Source organism: Bactrocera dorsalis, chromosome 5 (assembly GCF_023373825.1).
Source record: "Bactrocera dorsalis isolate Fly_Bdor chromosome 5, ASM2337382v1, whole genome shotgun sequence".
Taxonomy (NCBI): Eukaryota; Metazoa; Arthropoda; class Insecta; order Diptera; family Tephritidae; genus Bactrocera; species Bactrocera dorsalis.
Window position 1 is genome coordinate 27,771,897 of NC_064307.1, and position 26,645 is coordinate 27,798,541.

Sequence of the window (26,645 nt, forward strand, 5' to 3'; positions counted from 1 at the left end):
TTAAAAAACAGAAAAGTCGCTCAGTGGTTCTAGGATCAAAATATCTAAGAAGATTGTACGAAATTTTCAAGCTGAATGGTTCAGCGTTCTGTAAAGAATGTGTTTCACACGCTTCACTCAACTTATGGTCAACATATTTAATCGGCCTACTGAGCGTATTATTTACAACACCATCACCATCTTGATGCCCAGCATTCAATTTTGGATAATATCCGACCGATTAGACCACGTTCAGCACTCAGTGAAGAAAATATACCATCCGTAGCCGAAAGTGTACGCAAAGACCGTGAGGAGTTGATTCGGCACCGTTCGCAGTAACTCGGACTGACGTATTTTACGTATTTTATGGTACGTCCAGATCTTATATTGAAAGCGTATAAAATACAGTTTATGCAAAAACTGAAGCCTCTCGACCTTCCTAAGTGACAACGCTTTGTTCTATGGGCTCTTGCAAAGTTCCAAGAAGATTCTACGTTCGCAAGTCAACTTTTATTCAACGATGAGGCTCATTTCTGGGTATGTAAAAAAGCAAAGTTGATGCATTTGGGACGAAGAGCAACCTAAAGAGATTCAAGAACTGCAATTTCATCCAAAAGAAACAAGGGTTTTGTGTTGTTTGTGAGTTGGTAGAATCATCGGTTTATATTTCATTATAAATGATGCCGACGAGAACGTAACTATGTTATGGTATGCCTGAAATTGAAGTTCGTGATCTCAAATTTACGAAATTTTGAATGGTTCTTAGTCCAAAATCGTATTCATATTTAGCTCAGGCTTTAAAATTAAAAATAATTCAACTCAATTCAATTACTCTCGTTTAGTTTCCAATCGTTCCATTTTGGAATTCATCTTTTGGACTGAACGACCTTATTTGCAACATATCCTACAATAATTGTATTAACATATTTCCTGTTGTCGCACCACTGTGCCCTTGAGCTCTGTATTTAGTGTTGAATATGCTGAATATGCTGAATATGATGTGTGGCTTGTAATACACCAAATGAGAATAATGAGCTCCATTTGCTGCACAACTTCGTCAATCATAATTTTCGGTTCTCCATCATCCTCTTAGCCAGCACACTTTCCTCACTGCCCACCATTCTTGCCCTTGTGGCTTTGCAAGTTTATTTGAGCGTGTGTATATCGCTTTGCTTGTGCTTTCAATTGGTCTGTTTGTTCGACTAATCACCCGTTTAAATGTGTTTGCTGTTTGCGGCAATTTCGGACCAATTTTTTGCTCGGCTAGCTTCGGCAGCCCTTTCTCTCTGCTTGCGCTCAATTACGCATTCTGTGCTTGCTGGTGACTAATATTAATTGTAGGCACTAACCGAGCACAAAAGTTGAGCTTAATGGCAAAGCCATTTGTTGTTGCAACATTTTGCATAACGCTATATTGGAAATTGTAAATGTTTTTCGGGTTTTGTGGATTAAGTTGCCCGCTTGCGGTGTGGCAACACATGCTGATTTGCCCATTAGGTGGCAATATATCATGATTGAAGCGTAGTAAGCGGCAGAGACTGTATAACTGTATATTTTGTGTTGTTTGTTTCGTAATTCAGTTAGAAGATTCTCTTATATTATCTAGAATTTAATATTACTTGATCTAATAATTGAAGTATTTGTTTGCGTGAGTGCGTCTTTGAATAATCAGTTAAATATTCCTATATAAAAATGTGTGTGTGTGTATGTGTTTGCAAGGACAGCTAAAACCACTGTGAGCGAGAGTAAGATTCGTCTTGGTACTACTTGGTACACAGAGCGGAGCTTTATCTTCTCACTATAAAGCCTAGTAGGCGATGAGCTCCTTGAGTTGCTCATAAACAAAGAGACTCGGTGCCAGAGGTACACCGATTATATTGCCATAATGGCACGAGGTAAATTTGACAATACTCTCTGCGACAAAGTCCAAAGGATTTAAATCTAGCTAGAGTCAAAAGAACCGTTGTGCAAGCAAAAGTTTTTTCTATAGTCAGTGTGCGGAACGCAACCAGCGTATCGCTATACTCAGTGATAGTCAAGTGACATTAAAAGCGATCTCAGCTTAAGGACCAAAATCACTATTAGTGGAGGGATGTATTAGAAGGTAGAACCACCTAACAGTTTGCAACCGTGTACACCTGATCTGGGTACCGGGACAGAAAGGATTGCCGGCAATGAGCTAGCCAACGAACTAGCTCGCTCTGCGGCGGCTTTCAAGATGATGGGACCAGAACCATGCATTGCAATGGAGTCCCACACTACAAAGTAGTTGCTCAGCATGGAGGAGAGAGTGGGGAGAAAACGGCATTGGCATCATGCAACAGGAATGAGACATGTCAAGCTGCTATTGGGAGGTTACAACCTAGGAAAATTTGGAGATAAGATCAACCTCCATCGAGACAAATTCCGTCCCTTTGTCACTCTCTCTACTCAGGCATTGTCGGATTTGCGACATGGAACTGGAAACTCCAGAACATATGATTCCATATTACCCAGCAGTTTGTAGATGCAGACTCAAGGCCCTTGGATCCAGCTACGTGGACAAGGATCATCACCTCCATCACGTTCCCCAGCCTCCTGGTATTTTTCAGAGTGCTGGACTTATGTAACCATATATGATATAGGAGAGGGCACAATAGACCATAAGTCACAGTACAAAACCACAATATCTATAATATCTATTTAGCGATCTATGAGTTTGCATGTAGTTTACAGTGTCCGAGACCACTGTTTACGTGTTGCTGAATAGTAGACTGGACATAATAACAAAGTTTGTCTTAACCCCATAAGTTCTTCCAAAATGTTTTGCACCAAGGCTTGCTGTCATTAGCTTTTTTAAGGTAATGCACCAAGTTCAAACACACCACCCAGATTTCGAATTTGTCTTCTGCCAACAGACGCAGCTTATATAGTACCGAACTGCTTGTACCAAAGCCTCCAGATCGATCAGAAAATCAGCAACAACAAATTACCAACAAGAAAAACTTTTGTGTTTCGAATTTTATACCTCCTGCCCCTTCTTTGTATACCATATTTAACAATAACTACCGCATTCGTTTCATTGATTGCACGACTTCATCAAATCTGTGCAACAAGAATGTTAAAATGCAATAACCAAATGTGTTCGTTCCCAAGAATCACCTCATATCCCATTCATTTGTCTAATATTGAATTCTGTTGTGGTTATGGTTGCCAAACTATATGTAAAAGCATATCAGTTTGTTTGCCTACAAAAACAAAAATCCACCACTTTTGAAATAAATATTTTGTTGTTCGGCATTTTTGTTACAAATTCGTTACACAAAATCATAGATTCTGCACTGAAGTCCCTAGTGGACAACAACAATGCTTCGGGCAATGAAGTGAACAGCACGCAGCAACAAAAACTTGTGAAATTTGGCAAAAACACTTTAACCATTGCGTTTTGGGGATTTCATTCAGCAAGATTAACGATACAAATTTTGTTATTATTTTGTTGCGATATTTGTTGCTTAGTGCTGTTGAACCAACACTCAAATATTGAAAATAGAGTATGTTAGATAGAATTTGAGAAAGTTGCCAAGTATGACGAATTCTCATAATGAAGAATACACTGTTAATTGCATCATTGCCTCTTCTATATTTTTGAATTTTCGAAAATATTATATAAAATAACTAGCTGACCCGCAGGCGCTTGAAATGAAAAAAAAGTTGAATGTACTCTATTTTTTGTTTAAATCATTTATTTGCGATTTTTTTTTAGATTTTTTTCAATGTAGCGCAGCTTGGTAAACAACATTTTTTGGTTTCTGTTCCGGTGCATAATTGTATAGAAAATATAGGTTTCGGACTTATAAACACGCCACGTATAGCAGGCCGTGTGAAAAACATGGCATTTCCAGATTTATGCCACACACTTCCAGCGACTATCCTCGTGTCCTGTTGTTGTCAATCTCAGACCTACTGAACGCATTTTTCTTGAAAACGTGTAAGTTGGACTGAAGTGAAAAATACGTTGTAACTCAAAAGAATTCGTAGCACCAAGCATTCGGCGCCCTATATATTATACCCTGCGCATTACAACCAGTCGGTCGAAATCGACCCAGTTTCGGCGCAAACTAAATTAAACAAAAAATAAAGAATGATTTTTTAACGCAAGATTATAGTGTAATCTAAATTTGTACATATTTAAACTTTATAAACAATAAGTGCCAGCAATTGTAAAATATTGGCATGCGCTCAAAAAAAGTTGTTTTAAAAATAGCCATGGGTCGACTGTAGATTATCATAATTGAAAAATTTTTGCATTAGTCATTCCAAGGTAGAAGCAATCATCGCTTTTATTTCAGGTTTCAAATGCATCCTTTAGTTGAGAAGTCACATCTTTAAAGTCCAATCATTTTAAGCTTTTTTCTGTGATAAACATTTTTTTTCGACTTTTTAGCTATGTTCTAATGAATACAACTTAATTTCCTTTAAGTATATAAATGCATCAAGGCATTTCCGAACACATCATTTTCTCGCAAACTGGATCCCTGACGCAAGCCGAGAAATATACTAAAAGACGTATACGTTGTTAGCCGTGTTATAAGTGTAAACTGTATTTTAATAGATTCAATACACACTGAGGGTTCTCCGATAAGACCATGCGAGATGCAACCAGTGGCAAAGGTTCATGAATTGCAAAAGTAAATACCCTACAAAGCGCTAAGGGACGGATGTATCGATCGTTATAATATCTGCGTTTGAGCTCCAGCTTAAGAAATCTGGAGCTATACGCAAAAAAATCCTCAACTTTTTCAAATGTTTAGCTGGCAACATGGCGTAGTTCCCAAGACGCAAGTGATCTTTATTTGTATCCTCCAGGTGGTTTGTCTAGCCTTTGTTAACCAAAAGACCAACCTCTTGCACTTCTTTATCGAGGCTAAAAAAGGCGGCACAGCCGACTTTGTTATTAGCATTGTATCTTTTAGATTAGACAGTTTCATTGTGATTAGCGGCACAGTATTAAGTTGAAGAAGACACACAAGAGCGAATTACCCTGAACGCAGAATCTTCCATGCAATTTAAAAATGGCTGATCCCGCGATTGTTGGCGCAGACCCTTTTTGTAGATAGAGCAGAGGACACTCTTATTACAATCACTAGGCACCAATTCATTCGACTAAATCATGCTTAGCGGCTTTTCCATACACTCTTTTAATTACAATGGGGTCCTGTGGCTTTGTTGTTCTTAAGCCGCCGTAGAGATTTGAGATATAAAACTTTAGTTATAAAGTAATCCATGTTTTGGCCCAAGTTTCTGTGTAACTTCACTTAACCCCTTGACGTCCGACGGTACTTTAAAGATAATCAATTGTTTTGCTCTGTTAAACGGAACGAAAGTATTTTTTTTATAGCATGGATCATTTTTACGGCAAACCTTTGAGGAAAGATAAAATTGCTTTAATTTTAGAATAAATTCCGATAATGAATGGAACGCGGAAATAGAGTCTGATGAGGAAGAGGACCAAAATATGATTTCAGAAGGCAATGAGTGACGTTCTAAAGTAAATAATGTCTGAGGAATCAGTAGAGTCGTAGAGTCGCGGTTCTTGAGAAAAGTGCGAAATGAAAAAAAAAATCTTAGAAAACAATCATTTTACATGTTTGAATCATTAGTGTCGATAATTTAACAATAAATGCGTCAGAGACAATAAATTTTGTACCTCGAGGTGATTTAAACGCTTTATTGAAGGAACCTTGTAGCAAAATTCCTTGGAATCAACTCCTTTATAGGTCCCTAACTATGAAACATTACTGAAGTATGATGAAGACTGCTGTGTAACATCCAAAAATTAACAGATTCGACTCAATAAGCACAAACATATGATTGTGAGTCTCCTCCTAATATCCATGGCACAGTCAGTCTTGACGTTACAACTTACAAAGACATTGCTTGCAGTATAGCTGAGAACTACCACCACCAGCTTTAGTGGTTGCTGAGATAATCGCGGGGATCAAACACATTAAAATTCATTGTCTTTCACGTGACAACGCCTCTTTCCTAATCGCTATCTTTCATTTAATTGCTTTAGCATATCTTTTACACAATTCTAATTCATTTTAATATTAACTGCCTCTTTGCAATTTGTTTTCATTACAACAAATTGAATTTATTCTGCCCATTTGCATGGCAATTCAATTGCAATCAGCACGACTTGATGCTCGAACAAACATACCGCAAACACCGGCTACAAGTGTATACTGTTATGGTGCTTTTGATCTCACCTAACACCTTACTCTCTCCACAAAGCATATTCACCACAACGCACATTGTTGAGCACTTCGCTCTTGCTTTGTTGCCATTCTTTAATGCTTGTACTTACCGCATCCTCGTTCTCTTCCAGCTTGCTGTAGCTGGCGCAATCTTCGCACACCCGCTGCTGACACTCGAAGCAGGTCTTGTGATAGTCGTCGGGTTTGAAGGATTTCAAACACACGCGACACGCCCCCGCTCGTCGCCCGGGCTCGTTTTTCGATGAGTTTCCTGCGGTGCTGCCGCCTGTCGTATTGTTGTTATTGTTATTGTTCTGATTGGCCGCATAAGTGTCCTGGGTCTGTTGCTGATACGCACCGCCATAGCTGCCGTCTTCGGTGGGCGCCAACGAGGGACGCGGTGACATTTTGTTCACTGCAATGAATGATGAAGACAAAGAAAGAAATGAAGGTAACTCATTAATTGCGTGTCAAGAAAGATGTTCTAATTTACGCATGTGTTTTTCTTTTCTTGTTTTATGTAATTTATCTATTTTAAATATTAATACTTATTGTTGAGTCTTGCCAAAGATGCTACCAATTACCAAAGATGTTACAAATCTGATGAACTATTTAGTTTGTAGTTAGAGTTGGAGAGCATGGCCTCTCAAATACCCCAACGAAATTTTAAGAATCTCTAAAAAACTTTGGTTCGAGCATTGAAATAGAAATTGTATGTACTGCTGTTGATCAATGGTCGAATGATTTGATTGCTTGCTTGAAAGCAAAAAGAAATCATTTGGAATAAAAATTTGTGCATCGCTCATTTACTAAATGCATCATTAAACATAAATAAACTCGTCTAAAAGAGTGGCACATTTTCAAATTTATTAAGGCCTCAACCTGTGGCAGAACAAAGAAATCGCCAGATAAATCATTTCACATTTTGGTATGCGGATGTGTCACGATTTCAGAAAATGTGTCTATGTCATTTCTAGACTAGGCAACACTAAGTTTTGCCTGAGGTGCAATCTGACATTTCCATTGGGACAATTTTTCAACCAAAATGCAAACTAACGAACCAAAAACTTTCAATAAGTTAAAATAAGTTTAATCTCTTAATATTTGTATTAAGTGGTGCTTGTTTCTAATGCTTACCGTATAAAAGGAATTAACTCCGGAACATTTTTGAACACACTGGATCAGGATTTTTCACTAACTTTGATGTGAACTTTTGATCACGACGAAGAGTGCATCGATGAGGCTCAATAATCTTTGTATGGCTATAGAAGATCCATCTTATAGGCACTGTGAAAAACTAGATTTAGCAAACGAATTTATATGTTCGTTCGCTCACATTTCAAAGATATCGGTGAACTTCGTCCAAAAACAGCCGCTTTTCATCGCAATAAGCTCCTACGATGCCGACGTGCCTGATAATGCAAGGACCGTCATGTAACATACCTTCAATAGACTGCCTATGCCATTTCTCCCACCAGATTGTTGATATTGCAATGAACACCTTGCCGTTCAAAAAAGGTTTGGTTTCTCGTTGGATACCGCACAATTATTGTCAAAGACAGCTCATAAATCTTAGCACGATGTGGTACTCAGGATCGGATCACTGAAATCGATCGCTGCCTTCAAATTTATAGGATCGTCAAGGTGACGATATCAGGATCTTGCGCATGAGCCCGAAACAAAACAGCAATCGACCGTGTAGGTCTTCCAAGACGAGCCAAAATCCAACAAAAAAAAAAACAGAATCGCCATTTTCGTTGGTAAAAAAATATTCCTATTCGTGTTTGAGGTAGGAAATATATATAGCATCCTTACGGATAAGAATTTCTTTTGATTTTTTCAAGATTTCTACAGGCGAGTCGGGATAAATTATTGTCAAAGACAACGCCATAAATTTTTTTCGCACGATTTTGTTCAGATCCCCCCCTCACTATCTAGCTGCCTTAATTTTTCAATATTTTTTTGTAAAGATTTTTTTTTTTATACCCTTAAAAAATATCAATGGCACCGATCAAAATATGGATGAAAAAATAACTTTTTGGCTTTTTTTTAATAAAATTCAAAAAACTGCCCAAAATTTTGACTAGAGTAGAATCCCTTTAAGCTGTTGGAGTACTCCAGTAAATTTCAAGCAGGGTTTTTTTTTAAGGAAAAACCACGGAAATATCTTAGCATCTGCGTAAACAGCCGATCAGTTACCAAGATAATAACCACGCAGTAGTGAAAAGTTTTGATAAAAGCAAGCGACTCCACTTCTGCTGTGTGCCAGGTCACCTACTCAGGTATAGTCTCTACGCCGATCTGTTTAGGAGTTTGATAAAGGAGATAAAAAGACGCTAGAACGATCTATCTGGGTGCAAAGGTCATATCCTCAGCAGTAGATCAGAAATACACAGAGATACTGCCCACTTTTTATAGAAGGAACTGCGCGAACATGATTGGAATACTCACTAGTCTCAATGTGGTGGCACATAACTTTCAGATCGAGAAGCCTGCTGGAAATGTCAAGACAGACAGGAGTCTGACGCCAATGAATGTGTTGCATTTCGCATGAAGCACTGGCATCCTGAAGGATGACTCCTTTTTATGAATTACAAAACTGCACTCCATCGGGCATCATTAAGGACCCAAAACTGCTTTACGGCCTACCATATTAAACTGATTTAAACTAATTCGAGAAAAATTATTCTGCTCGTGTGGCCTAGCACTTATACTCGTACGTTCAGGATTTTAGGAGTAAGTCTACAGTTAACCGCAAAAATGTATGAAATGCTTTAGAACCTTATCTGCAACCATTGTAAAAGCCTATACAGCGTTTCATGAAGCCTGTTGTCTTGTTCTTTTTCACCAACTTTACTTCTACTAGCTCCTTCTATGAATTGGAATGACAGCTAGGTAACTTGTTTCCCTTCTTTTGTTTGCAAAGAATATTTTAAATTCATCAGAAATCATTTTTTATTTGGAAATGTTCATTCTGTCGGCCAACTACGGTATTTCTATATCAAATGTTTTATACACTTTAAATTGTTTTTTTTTCCTTTAAGATAGCGGAACAATATAATATAGTGTATTACTCTCCGGAAAATATTGATCAAAACTTCGAAATGGATTACAATTTGTTGAGTTGACAATTATTTAACCTTTCTGCCCCTCTATCTCTTTTTTCAATAATGCTTATGCTTATTTAACGATTTGCATTGAATTTAATTCCAGCGAATTGATATACAAACAAACACAAATGCATACATGCCAATCAAATATGAGTATGTGCTTACGTTGCCACGCTGCACACTGCCATGATAATAAATCAATATTTTAGTAACAATATTAATCTATGTGTGTGCATGTGTGTTGACGGATTTTTGTTGACAGCGGATAGTGTAAGAGAAGATTGTCGACATGCAGCGACGTGATTCAGAGCCGTAGACGGCAGCGACCGTGGAAAATAAATGACTTTTTAATTGAATTAGACACATACAGCACAGAGACACGGATATGTGTGTGTGTATGTGAGTGTGTGCTGTTGCTTGCCCTCGTATATATGTATGTACATATTTATGCACATATTTACTTTTATTTCATAACCATATGCACATATAAAGCGTATAGTATGCTTATATTATATAATGTGTCAGGAGTGCATGTGGGTCACATGACTGTGCTAAACTGTAGTTGACAGCCATCAACCGTCATCATTTAATCAAATCTTCGGCAGTATCGGCGTATGTGTGCGCACGTCAACCGTCACATTAACATGTCACAAACTTTTAATTGAACAATTAGATAGTGATACACATTTACAATAAATCTTTTTCATGGTTTTTACGCTCGCCGCTTTTTCGTGTCACATTTGAAATGATTAATATCATATAACAATTTTCTCTGTAACGAAACTACTCAAATGTATTTTAACAGGAAATTTATTTCCATTGAATTTTGTATATAATGGTTTTTGCTTGAATTACACGCTGCATGACTTAAATGTATGTGATGACACGGCGTATACGCAATGTCATTTGATTTGCTTTATTTATCAGTAAGACTAAGGCAATAGCAAAAACAATTGATAATCTGATCTGAAAATAATTGCCACCTATTTGTTTTGTAATTATATGTTCATTGTTGTTGCAGTTCAAATTTGTTAATTTGGTATTTGCAAAAGTTATAGGGTTGAAAGCTTTCCGCTTGAAAGTGAAGAGAAACACATTTATTGTTTCATATAATAAATGTAAATTTAAAAAATTTTCATAAACAATCTGAAAAAAAAATTGTTCCATACAAAAACGTGAATTTGGTATTCATTTTGTATACTATAGTTCTTCGATATTGGCGTTTCCAACAAATGCGTAGCAGCATGGATTTGGATAGGTTCGATCCTAATATGAAGAAATAGAAAGTACTGTTTCACCAAGGCAAGTCAGTGAAAACGACGGCAAAAATTCAAAAATTGGACTTCAAAATTCCTCCGGATCCATCGTATTCCGCAGATGTGGTTCACAGCGAATATTTCATGTTCTTGGTTTTCTTGGTATGAAAAGGTGATCGCTGAAAAAGAGGGCTATTTTGATGCAAAGAATAAATCATACTACAAAAATGGGTTTTGTAAAATTCCTCTAATACTCGTAAAGGTACTTTAAACCCTTTGGGCAAAGTTTTTTGTAAATAGTGTGTACTAAATCCAAATGTATATTTTTAAAATTAATTTAGCCATCAATATCTATTACCGATTATTATTATTTCTACCACCGGTATTGATAAGGAGTGAGTCTAACAAGAAGAACGCTTTTAGAAGAGGGCGGTAGCCTGTTTTTGTAGCTACTACCATACTAAATTGCCACATTGGCATCGCTTTAATCTCCTTGCAGCTGCAGAAATTAATTCTACGAGTACCTATTTACACTTGCATATAGTAAGATTTGCCCAGAAGCGGCGTATCATGAAAGGCCTTCCTTCAACACGCCCATATGGCAGCTTTGTTTTCTTTGTGAGAGATCCATTAACCAGTTCACACAATATCGCTCCTTCTGCGATTCCTTATAGATTATTTGCCTAAACAATACGCTGACACCCCGGTAGAAAAGACCACTTCGTCCGGGGCAGCTGCTGTCTGGGCGTGTGCGTCTGAACACTCTGAAGGTTACGACTCGCGCATAGACCTCCTTAGCAGAAACGACCACCCAAGTGTTCGATTAAAGCCATGTCGGGCAAGCATAATCCACAACTCCAGCCTATTGATTGGAATAGGAACAATGTCCCCGTAACTGAGTCAACCGATATGGCACTGTACCGAATCGATGCGTGGGTTAAAAGTTTGCTGCTACTACAGTTGGTCTGCAGTCTTTAATACTGGGACAGGAACCAGCACCTTTTGGGCACTCCCATCATAAAAAATTTGGCTTGCATTACTTTCTAACACAACGGTGCAATCTTCACAGAACTTGTTTAGATCGGATCACTATATCATAAAGCTTCCATACAAACTGAGTGATCGGAATCAAGTGATTTTGTGACTTTTTCAATTGGCGGATTATATTCCCGGATTTTTGCACGTGTTTTTGTATAAAGCAACAGTTTCAAGCTACGAAGAAATTGTGTAGGTCAAGGTCCAATAGCATATAACTGCCATATAAATTGACTGATACAAATTTCATTAGATTAACAACTTAAATATATTTTCTGCTGATTTGTCGCGCTGATGATAGAAGATAAATACTTTTTTATTTCTATTGATGCATAAATTATTTGAGAATTTCTAAAATGTCAGCGTACTTATGGCAATAAGGTCTAGCAATTAGCTCAAAGTAGCTAATTCAGATAAAAAATATTATGCTTTCTTAAGCGGCTTAAGTGTGACGGAATGCATTTACATACAAGATCAAATGTGATGAGCTTTTCTATATTAAATAATATACATAAATAATCACAAAAATTGTTTTTTCATGTTGTAAGTCTGCACTTAGTGTTATTTGACAAAATTGTTAGGTTGTAGGAATTTGGTCTTCATTTCCTTCGTTCACTCGCAAAATAGACCACCAGTGTCAGGGTAGGTAACAGCTTTAGCTGCTCACTTCTAAACAAAATCAAAATTCTCTTTGCTATGCATTAACCTCTACAATCTACTCATTTCCCGCCTCTCACTCATATGATGAAAGCTTACGATCAGCTTCATTAAAAGCACTCATATTTCTGCACTCTCATGTGCTCATAACCGTTTAATCTCTAAGAGAAAATAATATTAATGTCAGCGAAAGCCATTTGTGCGACAAAACCCATTATCTCAAGCATTAGTTGTGCAAATCGATATATACTATATTATATTGTATGTAAGTGAGACCAGAGCCTCGACCAACCTTGTGTTGAGTGGAAGTAAGCGACTCATTCGTTTTCGCGCGATTAGGTGATGACATTTCAGTGCAGGCTAAGTGCCATAATTGCGTTGCAAAATGCAGTTTCCTTCCGACACAGTGTCGCTTTTTCTCCACACGCATATACACACACACACACATGCATGATGCATTTGTAACGGTACGTGCTGGTGTTTGCGAATATCAAGAAATGCAGAAAATATGAAAAGCAAGCAGATGGAATAGGCAAGGCTAACAAATTTGCGCTTTGCATGACGAGGCGCTGCACACACACACACACACACATACAAATATGCAGCACACAGAAATATTAAAAATACTTTTGCATAGACGTGGAAATAAATAATTTTTACGCTTGTCACGAAGCGCCAATGCAAGTGCACGCAACACTGTTTACACGCAGCCACATGCAGGCACGTTTGTATGTGTGTGTATTTGTGCTTGAAAGCAAGCAGGAACTTGACATGGCAAGTGCATGAGCACAGCTGCGCAAACTTTGTATATGTGTGCGTGCATGTGCTTGTAGTGGAGTGCGCGCTGTCTGCAAAGAAACGCGCAGGAAAATACTCACAAAACATTAGCGCACTTTAAGGCGCATAAGCCTACCTACCATACAGTGAGTGTGAGCCATGTAAGTGCTATAGATTAACCGGCGATAAGCGGCATTAGGCTCATGTGATTACAACGGCATTGTTCCTATTCAAATAAATATAATTATATATTGATTGATAGCTTGTTGTGTATATGTATGCGTGTATATACATATGTGTGCAAGTATGGCTGCGTGTGTGTATTTCGTGTTTATATAACGTTGTTATCGCGTCTATTTTCGCCACTGGAACTCATGCATAATTGAAAAGGCACGTATGTGGATCAAAGCAAAGTGAAAGCGATACGAATTTGTTGCTCGAAGGCAAACAAAAGGCAAATGGTAATAAGTGTTTTCTCTGTTCCTCTTTCTGCGCCGCTTTTTACCATTTCATTCCTGTCCAACATTTGCTTAATGCATTAGTTAGTGGCGTGTGCTGACCTACTGATTACTTTTATGATAGTGTGACCTATTTACTTGAATTTTGGTTGACCTATATTTATTAGAGGTCGAGAGGGGAAAAATTGGCTTAATAAAGTTTTGGTAAGCAAGTGGTTTCCTCAATATCATTAGGAGTATTGCTCCCTTTAATTAACGTTCTTTGTAAAGTACTATCCTATCTTCAGAAAGAAAAAAATTCAGACGCCAGCTGAGGTACGGAATATCTTACGGTCTGTAATTTTAGGCACACAAATCGTCATAATAATAGAAACTATGAAGACTCTTTATCATTAATTGTAACGGCTAAAGCGAAGGGTAATATGTACTGACAGGTTCATTATGGGATATAACTGCCAACATAATGACCTATCAAAATTAAGTTCGTGTATGGAAAACTTTTTAATTTGACAAGATACTTCATAAAATTTTGCATGGGTTATTGTCCGCGGCAAACTGTAAGTTTCGAAATAATTCGAGATCGGTTTATTACAGCATATTCTTCTTCTTTATTGTCGTAGACAACGGTTACGGAATTAAAGCCGAGTTCACAAAGACCCGCCAGAATCCAACCGAAACTAGGCTCTTCTCTACCTTGTGGTTCCAAAGGAGTGATGGTCTTTCTCTGCTCCCCCGGCAGGTGCTACGACTCGCAGAAGCACTTCCATTACAATTATGAAGCTTTTATATTACTCAACGTCAGTTTACACGGTCGTATTAGCTTTGCGGGGATACCAAATTCAGACATCGCGACATAAGGGCAGCTCCTTTTCGTCTTGTTAAAAGCAGTTTTGAAATCGACGAAGAAATGATGTGTGTCGATTCTATTTTCACGGGTATTGTACACTTAAATTCCAATCCTTCCATAGGCCCCTGTCGCTTTGTTGTTTTTCAGGCGGGTAATTGTTGTTCGAACCGATCATAGTCCGGCAACGGAACATCTATTCCATTAACATCGATTGGGGTACCAGGTTCACCATCTCCTGGTGTTAAGCTTTCACTGCCATTCGGCAGGTTGGAGAAGGGTTCCCTTCATAATTTCGGTATGTTGTGAACATCAGTCCCTAGATCACCTCTGGGGGTTCTATAAGAGTATGCGTCGGTCGTGAAACGTTCTGTTAGCCGCCGTAGAAATTTGGCCACTTTGTCAATCAATTCGTACACAAATGCGATTTTCTTCCCACTTCAACTCTCGGTATCTATCCCACCACGCATGTGTTGTGGGCGATTGTAACGTTCCAACGTAGGCAGTTTGCTTTCTCTACACTGCCCTTTTGCCTTTACCAAAAACCAAAGGTTTCGTTTACAATTATACGTAAGGTACTTAAAATGCTGTCCCGCAGTTCCCTTATTAATTGCTTATGAGTGCCCTCAGAGAGCAGGAGTGCAAGTCGAGCAGAATTTTGTTCGACTGTCTGCTGTGATTGCAACTTTCCGACGTCGAACCTTCATTGTGTTTGTTGACGTGAGTGTTTTCGCTGTAATAAGATAGTGGTACGAGTTAATGCTAGGACCTCGGAGCGCAGGCACTTCTCAAACACTGGAGACGTGTATTCTGTCTATCACAAGATGATCGATCTGCTTGGTGAGTTTTCGATCCGGAGACAGGATGTAGCTTGATGAATCTTCTTATGCTGGAATCTAGTACTACAGATACCCATATTTCGGACCCCGGCGAAGTCGATTAACCACTACGGATGCGAAGGTTTTATCATGGAGCCGCCTCCATTTGACGAATGTTGTACCAAAAATACCTTCTTTGCCTACCCTAGCGTTAAAGTCGCCAAGCATGATTTTGGCATCGTAGTGGGGATATCTTTCACATGTGCGCTCCAAGCGCTCATAACTAGAAGGCATCTTTGGTCACATCGTCCTTCTCCTCCGTTGGGGCGTGGGCGCAAATCACCGATTTGTTGAAGAGCTTCGCTTTGTTGCCCACCTAATCGTTTTAGTCTTTGTCTCGTCCATCCTGCGGCGGTGATGTTAACCTTTAGTCTTACGAGGATATCAAGCATCTGGGCAGTGATAACTTTCCAATTAAGGGACCTGACCTTCCAGGTGATGCCTTTAAATCGTAATCCTTATTATGCTTGACATGGTCGTCATCAAAAGGGGTTCTTTTATCCGAGGCTGTCGATTAGGTTTCATTGGGATCATTTTTGCTATGTGGCGGGGTTCCTAACCAGCGCACAACCCTGAGAAGCAATGGTTCCATTTCTCACTTTGGTCTTCAAACTCACTTTGCGCCTTCAAATGCTCTTTGGTTGCCCAGAGGATACTTGGTATAATAACGGAAGTCATGAGCTGCTTGAGCCATATGTAAAATAATCGTTTCTGGCCACTCCCAAGTGAATGGCGCTCAAAGATCGTATTGTAGTATATATGTAGCTGTCATATCAGCTCAACGGTAAAAATCAAGTCTTGTATGAAAACGTCATTATTTTTAAGGGTGTAAAAGCTCCGCTGTGGCCGTATTTAATGTTTTTTCTTGTTTTACCAATCATCGATTCTGGTAATTAATACTTAGTTAGACTATCCGAAGTGTAAAATTTTTACGGTGAATGAAGTAATATGAGTATTTTTATGGATATTTAGTCTAATTAAAGTTGAAGAGATATAAAGTTTAGTTTGTATTAATGCTGCAGTCGAATATTGATGACAGCCTTCTCGGAAATTTTGATTGAGAAGTATTATTTTTTTCGCTGATGGCAGACAGTTGCACATCCACCTAATGAATTTCAATTTTGATTGTATTCCATTGAACTTCAAAGAAAAAAAAATACAGAGAATTTCTCTGCTACATATGATTGGTTAAATTTTTAGTAGAATCCACATTTTTTATGTGCAAAAGTCAAAGGACGTAGGACGTTGAAGGGGTAACATCCCTGAAAATGAATTCTTGTGAATTTCCTTTGTGATACTTTTTCATATTCATGTGTCAAATATTGAAATATACTCAAATTGAAAATGCTTATGAATACATACATACATACATACATAAGAGTAATATGCAGTTGTATGACAAGGTACTTTTTGGAATTTGTTCACTTGGTTTTTGGGAATTTTATTTGTAGAGTGATTATTAGTTTTGCTTTAGTTCATTCAGTGCTACAGAAAAAAGTTATATGGCAAAGTTGTAGATAATGAAAAGAGGGAAATGTTTAATAAAAATTCAAAATGTGCTTTAAAAAATTATCTATGCTGGTCTAATACGTATGTATATACAAAGATCTATGCCTAGTCACAGAAATAGATAAAATCACTCATATCACAGTACTACATACAGTACTTCATATCGTCTCCTAAAATGCAAAATGACGTATCATCAAAAAATCGAAATTGAGTTTTTTATTACTTACGATTCGCCACATAATATTAGATATTCTCAGCTCATGCCGACAGCTATAACCAATAACGAAAACTCAAATTTTGTTTCAATATAAGTGGTTTCTATTAAAACGTTTTTACTTCGTCTATAAACTTACGAAAGGTGATGTTACGTTATTTTTCAGTTTAGGTGAAAATATATAATAAATTTGTGCTCACATATGAGCGAGCAAACATGCACAACTTGTCTCATTGCATTCACAAAAGTTGTTTGCTGTGTTTTGTTTAGATTTCTTGACTTTTTTCCATTTATTCCGACACTCTTGAGGGCATTGGTCTCAGTGGTGTGCACACGAAAGTTGCTTTCAGCCGGACGCTTCCAGCAAAAACAAAGGATTACACCTGTTGGCAAGGCAAGTAACCAAAGTGTGTTTATCTTGCTCGTGTTTGCAATGAATAAACAAACAACAAAAGCATGTGCCTGTGCAAAGTGCAGACGCATGCATGGAAGTATGTTCTTATAGCGTGTTCAGTGCATATACGAAGGTAAGCGAAAATTTCTATGCAATATCTATATAACTGCCCGTTTGTAAGTAAAAATCTTATTGCAGTACTGTCCTAAATGGGCTGGCATATATAAGTAACTCGTCTTTGTCAAAATGCTCACACAAACATATACATTTAAAGTGCATGTATCATAATTTTTTGTAAAGAAAATTGAAGCCTCGTTTGCTCAGAGCAGATTACTTTGTTGGATATTTGTATTTTCTTATTTTTGAAATACTGGATTTGAATGTCAAAATTGTGTCAAAAGCTTAACAATTGAAATGAGTCTGCACATATTCGTTTTCGGTTCAATCCTGACATGTCTAACGAAATTCTTCTCGCTTGCAAAAATAATATAGGAGGCCAAATTTCTGTTTTAAATTTTTAATATTTCAACCCAAAAATTTGCTTAACAAATATATATGAATGTGAAAGAAAAGAAGAAAAAATGTTAACTTCGGCTGCACCGAAGCTAATATACCCTTCACAGGTGCATTTCTTTTAGTAATTATAAGTTCAGTTTGTATGGCAGCTATACGCTATAGTAAGCCGATCTGAACAATTTCTCCGGAGATTACATTGTTGAGAAAATCATATTATGCCAAACTTTTGTAAAGATACATTGTGAAATGCAAAATTTTCCATACAGGAAACTTTGATTCTCGATGGTTCAGTTTGTACGGCAGCTATATGTTATAGTGGTCCGATATCGAGAGTTCCGACAAATGAGCAGCTTCTGGAAGAGAAAATGACGTTTCCAAAATTTCAAACCGATATCTTAAAAACTGAGGGACTAGTTCGTATATATACAGGCAGACGGACGGACATGGCTAAATCGACTCAGCTCAACATACTGATCATTTATATATACAGTTTATAAGGGTCTCCGACGCTTCCTTCTGTGTGTTACAAACTTCATGACAAGCTTAAGGTACCCAGTTCAGGGTATAAAAATGCATTAGTGCCGTAGCAATGGGGCTTTTGTGCTCACTTTACTGGGGTGCGGGAAGTACTTGGAATAAAGTGAAAAAGGAGCGACCAAGGAAATCCACTTCATAGGACGATCGTGTTATTTGTAGAGTTAGCATGGCGAATGCGTTTTTACTTCCAGGCAAATACTCGGCAAAATAACTATTCAACTGACCAATGAAATATCAACGCGAACCATCAGAACCATCGCCTTCTTGAAATGGGACTACGGGGATGCATTTGCATCGCAAGAAAAAACCACACGTGTCGAACAAAAACTTAAAGCTTAAAGCTTAAAGGAAAATACGAAGTCAGAGGAAGATGACGATAAATAGATAAGATGAAGTGGAGTATTCAATTTGCAACGGAGCATGTCAGCAAATGACCCTACTATTTTTCCTATATTTGGAAATTTGTGTCAAATGGAAAACAATTTGTGCGCCGCCCGCCAAACAAGGAACTGCACCCTCGATACACTTCAAAAACGGTTAAGCATGGTGTAAGAGTTATTACGCTTTGGGTTGCGTATGTCCTATTCCACGGATCACTCAACGAGCACAATGAAGCTATTTGTAGAGGAACATATAGCATGTCTGCACCGTACAGTTTTATGCAGGTTAACGACATCAAGTATTCTGCTAGAAGTGTTAAAACAAGGTTTTCCTACGAAAACATTACGGTTTTGTATACGGACTTAAATCCAATCGAAAACCTCAGAGCAGATATCAAAAGGGGTTTGAGAAAGACACCAAATAAAAATGCTAACGAATTATTCCAAAATGTCAAGGATATCTGGCAGAGCGATGTCAGTGTTTAATTGGTACTCTGCATAGAAGATGCAAAGCAGCGCTTGAATCAAAATGCTAACTTAAAAGATTACTTAATTAATACAGTCACGAACTACTAACCGGATATTGTCCAATTGACATACATACGAATAGTGGAAAAGGGCGGGACAGAAATATCATAAAACACTTACTCCCAAACTTTCAGTCTAGACTGATGGTGATGATTTTGGATGTTACACCTCCAGTCGAATTGACTACAGCGGTTTAATTGTCCGCATAATTAACTGTATTGGGATAGATACTGATTCCCCAATACCAAAAGAAGATGATGGTACAAGCGAATGATCTGTGTAAAGTGGATGTCATTTGAGCTCAAAATCAAGTTTAAGCACCAATTCCCGAAGCTAATGACAGCGGCGGTAAGGTTACTTGAATTGTGCTTCGAAATACTTATGCATCCACCGTATTCTCTGAATCTGGCACCTGAGGAGTTTTTCCTGTTCTTAAAACAATGTCCCAAGGAAAGGAACTTAGCATCAAAGAAGAAGGTAACGTGCAACAAAATCAGTATCAAAAATATGGAAAATCATAATAAGCGGTGTTCTGCCCTTGATGGCAACTGGTATATTTAGTGAGATAAAAAAATTTCAACAAAAATATATTTTTCTATAAAAATATGCAAACTTGTCTGCATACTCATTTTATAAAATATATAAATGTGTTTAACCGTATTTTCTTTCCTGTGAATTTTACTTCCATTAAAAAAATTACAAAAACAATTTTTACTAAAGAAAAGTGAAACTTTAAATTCTACAAAATAAAGTCTAAACGGCAGGCTGTCGTAGATATGTATGTTTCGCAAGATATGTGCCTGCACTGAGTGGCCCAACTGCTATGTTGCAACGACTGGTTGTTACAAAAAAGTACAGTTTGATAAGCCATTGACTTTGTAAGTAATCTCTCCAGTAACATTAAATGCAAAACTGCCTCCAAGAAGGAGAACTGTTTCTCTAAACTGTTCGTCAAAAAAACCTATAACAAAAGTAAAAAGTAAGATAAATGCATTTTCAACTTAATGGTTGAGAAATATTATGAGTATTCTGAAAAGTCTTAGTTTGGGTACCGCAAGGTTGAATCTGGAGAAAATTAACTTGCTTGTATTTACTACCTTCGATAAATGGGACATAAAACCGCAAAATGAGAAGCAGAAATTCCAGCAATGTCTTATATTGTATGAGTGTAAGCAATTACCCGTCGTTGGCGGCTTTCCCCTTCTCTTAAGCACTGGTGCTACGCAGCGATTGTAAGACCAACACTGGTCTGCGGTGCAATAGTCTGATGGATTTATATAAATCTATCTACCGAAAACCAATGAAAAGAATTAAGAGACTAACTGGTCTTTACATTACAAGAGCTTTGAGAAGCACTCCAACGGCGGCTCTTGAACTAGTGATAAGCCTGCCATCTATGCTTGGCATAAAGGCATACAAGCCACACACAAACATGCATGCGGGTGTTTCGAAAATAGAGGAAGGAGTTGGTATAGGGATATACTACCAAGAGATAGGCATAACCCTTTAAACTGTCGGCTCACTGCTGTACATTTCAAAACAGAGGTTTTGCTATTGGGAAGCCTCTTATGCATCAGCAGGCAACTCCAGAGTAAACATCTACTTGGATACCCAAACAGCGATCAAGAACATAACCTTGTTTTGTCTATAAGCCAGGAGTGTCTTGGGAAGCAGGAAAGCAGTGGAGAGCGTCGATACGTGGTCCATAAAGAGTAATCAAAAGAAACCAGCGACTTTCCTTTTACTGGATGTCAGGTCATTACGGAATCGAGGGCAATGAGATAATGGATGAGATTGTCAGGAGTGGGTATGGCTCTCAATCTAAACGTTATCGTGCAAAACTACACCACTCATTTGTAAAACGGTATGTCGGAAATATACTAAGTTCCTATTGGCCCTCAATAGAAAGGACTGAAATATTTACAGTCACAGTCTGAACAAGCTGACGGAATGGAGTTGACAGATCGAGCAGACTGCAGAAAATGTCAAAAGTGAAACCAGGAAACAGTTGTTCGATAAATACCGGATTAATAACTCAACGCAACTAACAGTTAGTTCCCTCAACTGTAGGGTCTACGTAACCGGACCGGACTCGAATTTACTTCTGTCCAATGAGTGTCTAAAACGTTGCTCTAAATTATTTTGGAAATGTTTTCTCTGCAGAAAACAACAACAACAACTCGCTGAGTATGCGAGTATTACGAGGGATCTTTTTAAGGGCGTGGAAATGTTCAGCGAAAATATTACTTAAAATAAAAAAGAAAAGTTGTTTTCAAAAGCGACTGACTTCACCAACCGCCCTTGTACTCGTAAACAAGTGAAACACTTTCAAAGTGAAAACAGTCGCTGGGAAACAAAACACACAAGCGAAATCAAGCAAATGACAAAAAGTTTAGTCAGAGAAACTGAAAATAAAAGAAATTGCATGCCACGCGCGGTTGCACCTTCGGTGGCGCAACTGAGGTGTAACATATTTTTTGAAAAAGCGAAAAGCAGCGCCAAAAGCAGTTGCAGCAAAGTGTGGAGAAGTGCAGAAGCAATGTGCAACGTGCAACATGTACGTGTGTGTGCTGTGGTGTTGCACGAATGCACACATTAAAATCACATTTTGCCGCCGCTGGCAAAAATTCGCTGACACAGTGTTGCCACAACGAAGAATTTTTTACAAAAAAAAAGCTGCAGTTGACACCACAGCGCAGCATGCCGTACTGTTTTTGTTGTCGCTTTGTACATTTGTTGTTTTTGTAGTTGCTACGCTTTTTTATCAAGTCACTGGGGTTGCATATGCGCTCGCTCGAATGGATAATGGCAGCATAAATGTCAACTGCATGTTGACTTACAACTATATTGTTGGTGTTTGCATAAGTGTGTGTATGTGTCTGTGCGGTTGACTTTACTAATAGCGCCATCGCAGGTGAGTTCGCCTCAACAGCGCGTAAACGCTTTTGCGCAGCTTTAATGGTTGAAATTAATGTTGCAATATTATATTTCACAAAGGACTTTGATAAAGTCCATATAATTGCATGTCGGTGCATGTAGACGGTATAAAATTATATGTATACATATTTATATGTCTTTTTCAGGGACTAAATGCCAACGTTATGTTGAATATATGTCAAAAGGGTTCATAGATTTGCTCACTGAATATTTTGGAACGACTAGAGGATGCCACATGGGAGCTTTATTGTGAAACAACCGATTTGTCAAAGCGTTTCGGCTGTTAGTTAATAGTCAGAGTGTTGTTGTGTTAAGGCGATTTTAGTAAATAGATAGGGTGTACAATGAGTATGATGAGTCTGATGAGTCTGATTATGCCTTAAGCGCGACTCTTGTGATCACATTTGCATAGCGATTCTTTTGTCTCAGATGATCCGGTAACGAGTCATAATGTTCACCGCTAAACCACTTTTTTTCAAGGCGCTTCTGGAGATTCACCGTCACAGGCTTATTTATCAATATTTTTCATTGAACATTTTTTCTAATATACTTCAAAAAATAATATGCCATTAAATTTAATAAAATTATGTTACTCATGCATGTCGCCGCAATAAAAATACGAATATATCCTTCTTTTTGCCTTTAAAACCTAACCTTTTTGATAAAAAATGACGGACTGCCGGAAACTCCAAACAGTTTACGGAGGTCCTGCTCTTAGTGAAACAATGTGCAGTGATTGCTTTAGTCGACGATTTTGATATAAATATCCGTGCGCATGAAAGAAGGCTTTCGTGGATGAGGAACTGGATGCGTTGCTCCATGACGATCAGTGTCGAATGCAAGCAGAGCTTACTTCAGCATTGGGAGTCACCCGCCAAGCCATATTAAAGACTCTCTATGCGCTCGAATTTATTCATAAACAAATAACTTGTGTTCCTTACGACCACACTACGGGGTTAAACACGAAAAAGCTGCTTCTCTACTGCACTCGGTCTTACATTGCGTTATAACCTATCCGGAAACGATTGAATGAGAAGTCCTACACATTATAGGGGGTGGATCCACAGATATAGCACCGTTCGTTTATAATTTGTTCCGTTCAATGGCACATGGCTCACAACATGGCTCAGAAGCACCCACTGGTGAACCTACAGACTGATTCCGGACATACATTCGTGAATAGATAGACAAGATGGGGACCTAGATTTCCACCTAACCCAAAAACTTGGTGGCCATGGCTGCTGCAAAAACTATATATACGAATATTGTCATGACTTTATTCCATATTTTCATATTTTCCGACGTGTATAGAAGTTAGATGATCGTTGGGTCAAATATTCCGATAAGTTTTTAGGATAGGATAGTATAGTCTATAAGTAAAACTCCACTTTTCTAAAACTTTCGTTTCTTACGGGTTTTTCAAACCGATAACCGAATATTTTTGACCCGAATTGGTTCGAATAGGACAGCGCCACAAGCCACACAGTGAATGCCACAATCGATTTTTTGGAAATCAAGTTTGGAGAATGTGTTATCTCACGAAATGGCTCACTCATGACTATTTTATGTCAGGCTACGTCAAGCCTAAGAAGCCAGCAACGATTGATGAACTTCGTACGAATATCGAACGTGAAATTGCAGCATTATCGGCCGATTTATACTTGTTTTATTTAAAAAAAGCTTTTACTCCTATTAAAAAACCCCTTTTTTTTTAAGCTGACTATAAATTGGACCTCTCTCCCTTAGTAGCCAGTTATGTCGATATGTTTAGGAGATTATGTATACCACTCGAGTAAAAGTATCTCTGGTGCTATAGATACAGTCTTGACGCCATATTTTGTTGTAGTTTTCGCTCGTAAACCTCATAGTTCCTCGCCTATAGTCAGTCTAATAGTCATGCCACAAATTTTTCGTTTAATTGAAACTAACAACAGCACTTAAACTGCAAAATTATAACGGACTATTTAGTTGCAAAAGGCAGCCACATTACTACTTTCAAATGAAAACAAAGAAAAGTTAGCAAAAGCTAATGTACCTCGCATTATGCAACATTTGCATACTTAAACACACACATACACCTACACACGATACATTTATAAGTAGACATTAACGCACAAACACACACATGCTAACAAAAATAAAGTCATACACAACGGCGTAAAAAAGTCCGCAGTTGCTGCACAATAGGTGTCACTGCTGCATGTTGCACATACAAAACACTATTGTACACTTGCAACGTCGAGAGTTAGTTTTCATGTTGCAACTTTGTTGTGTCAATGCGAGTCAATGTTAATGGCTTAAGTGTTCAAAATGCTTGCAATGTGAGTACAGTTTGCTGTTGTTGTCACGCTGCCACGTTGCTTGCCGCCAGTTGGTTGTTGCAACTTTGTCAACTCTGTTTGCAAAGTGTCACAAATCGATGTCATTAGAGTGTAACTGTAATTAAATTTCAAAGCCATTCTATGACAGAAATGAAAGGAGATTGCGAGAGAAAGACTGGCAGTGCGAATATGCAAACGCCGTGAGGAGGCGAGCTGAAGTGCAGCATTTCTATTATGGCAACGAGTGCAGCACAAAAAACTAAATAACACTTTCTACATTCAAGTTGAAAGGCAAATGGTGCACTCAGAAACTTTTTTATTGTGTTGACGCGCTTTCATTTCTTTCAATTCACGGTGACCTCTCATGGATTTGAATCATTAGGGACCACATGGAGTGGAGACTATGCATAAAGTGTCGTAGAAAAAAAATATTAACTCTGTGTGCTTTGAAATTAGAATACCCTCTACAAGTAAAGAAGTTTCCGATATACCAGGCCGAGGATGATGAGGGACCTGTAGAAAATTTGACCATGTCTTCTGGTTCGACGAAGGTAAGATTACCAAATTGTTTCAACCTCAGTCTTTCAAAGAATGGAGGAGAAAATGGCCGTACCCTGCTCTAAACTACTTTGACAACTATCGTCCGCCAATATTTTAGGCCTTACTGTGTCGTCGACCAGTAGTAGCTAAACACACGCGAGGCGTCCAGTGCTAGACCAGGCACCCAAACGAGCCTAACGATGAAGTAGTTAGATATTATTTCAAATGTCACACAATCTTTGACTAACATTGAAAGCACAGTTCGCGAGCTCAACGTAAGTTTTGCCGCTCTATTGTCGGAGTGAATGCTCACCTCCGTGAGAGAGGCGCGCTTTGTAGCGAAAAGTCTAACGCCACATTGATTGCTACTTATGCCTGAAAATACTAAAAGCTAAGATTGACGGAGAGTTCCCTCCTTGCTGCAGTCCATCCGTGAAACATCTCACAGCGCCCCTTCTTCAACGACTTCTCTCCTACCACCGAAGAGATGCGTTGTCAATGTAGAAAAGATAACTTATGGCTATATTGTTTTTAAAAAAATTGATTTAGAATTAGTACGAATAACAGAAAAGCAATAAGAATAAAACTAGCAGATTGGTGAGTTCTGAAGTTCGGACGGAATGCCCGAATCCAGTTTGAATTTAAACCAACAATTATGACTAAAAAACAAAGCGGTTCGGAAGATCTCATAAGAGTCTGGAAAGAATAGTATCAAATCAATAGCTTTAACAATAATATTTATATTATCCATATACATCGAACGGGGAATCCATTGTGTTTCATACAAATTTATTTCCATAATTATACATACATATTTCCCGGTAGATTATTTTTTTCTACTAGAAAATGAAGTTAATAATTTTTAAAATTTTTTTCAACGCATTCCTGAGCGTAGTTAAATTATATTCCTTATTCCTATCCAAATGCTCTCTGCAATTTTACTGCTACGTTCATTTTCCAGTTGAGAGTATATTCTCGAAAGTTTAATATTCAATTATTTTCATATCGCCTTTCATCACTGCTACACCGAACAGCGCTACTCACCTCTATCCTGCGCCGTGAGCAAGGACGACGACAGTGTCTGCTTCAACTTTCCGAAAGTACCGCCAGCGTCGGGCTGATTCTGTGTGGATGGCGACTCATCTGTGGCGACCATCTGCGAGAAACGAGAAGAGCGAGCAGAAAACGGAAATGAGTAAGTGCATGAAACGGCAAATAAAAGTAAAAGATCGCAATTTTTTCGCTTTTCAAATTGCAAGTAATTGAAAAATGTGATGAAAAACGCAGCAAACTGCGACTGCTGATGGTGATGGTGATGGTGCTGGTGACGCGATGATGTTGGTGTACTTATGTATTTATGGATGTCTATATACTCGTATATAATATTTTCAATGTATATTTTTTGTTGTTGCACACATTCGCACATCACGCATATTTGTTGCGCCGCCACAGGTGCATCATTTTAATTAAATTCCTGCAAAATATCCACCACACCGTTCACCGCTCACCGCTCAGGTGACCATAAAAATGCTATAAACT

The 26,645-nt window shown here is 38.2% G+C and overlaps 1 protein-coding gene across 5 annotated transcripts in view; it reads right to left on the reverse strand.

The window, feature by feature from the left end:
- The window catches only part of LOC105228705 (regulating synaptic membrane exocytosis protein 2), a 287,009-nt gene that overhangs the window by 95,626 nt on the left and 164,738 nt on the right, over nt 1-26,645 (reverse strand). For all 5 annotated transcript variants that reach the window (XM_049459418.1, XM_049459419.1, XM_049459416.1 and 2 more), the window contains 2 exons: nt 26,151-26,262; nt 6,326-6,630 (listed from right to left, as the gene is read on the reverse strand). In XM_049459418.1, coding sequence (XP_049315375.1) covers nt 6,326-6,630; nt 26,151-26,262 — 417 coding nt within the window. The remainder of the gene's footprint in view (nt 1-6,325; nt 6,631-26,150; nt 26,263-26,645) is intronic.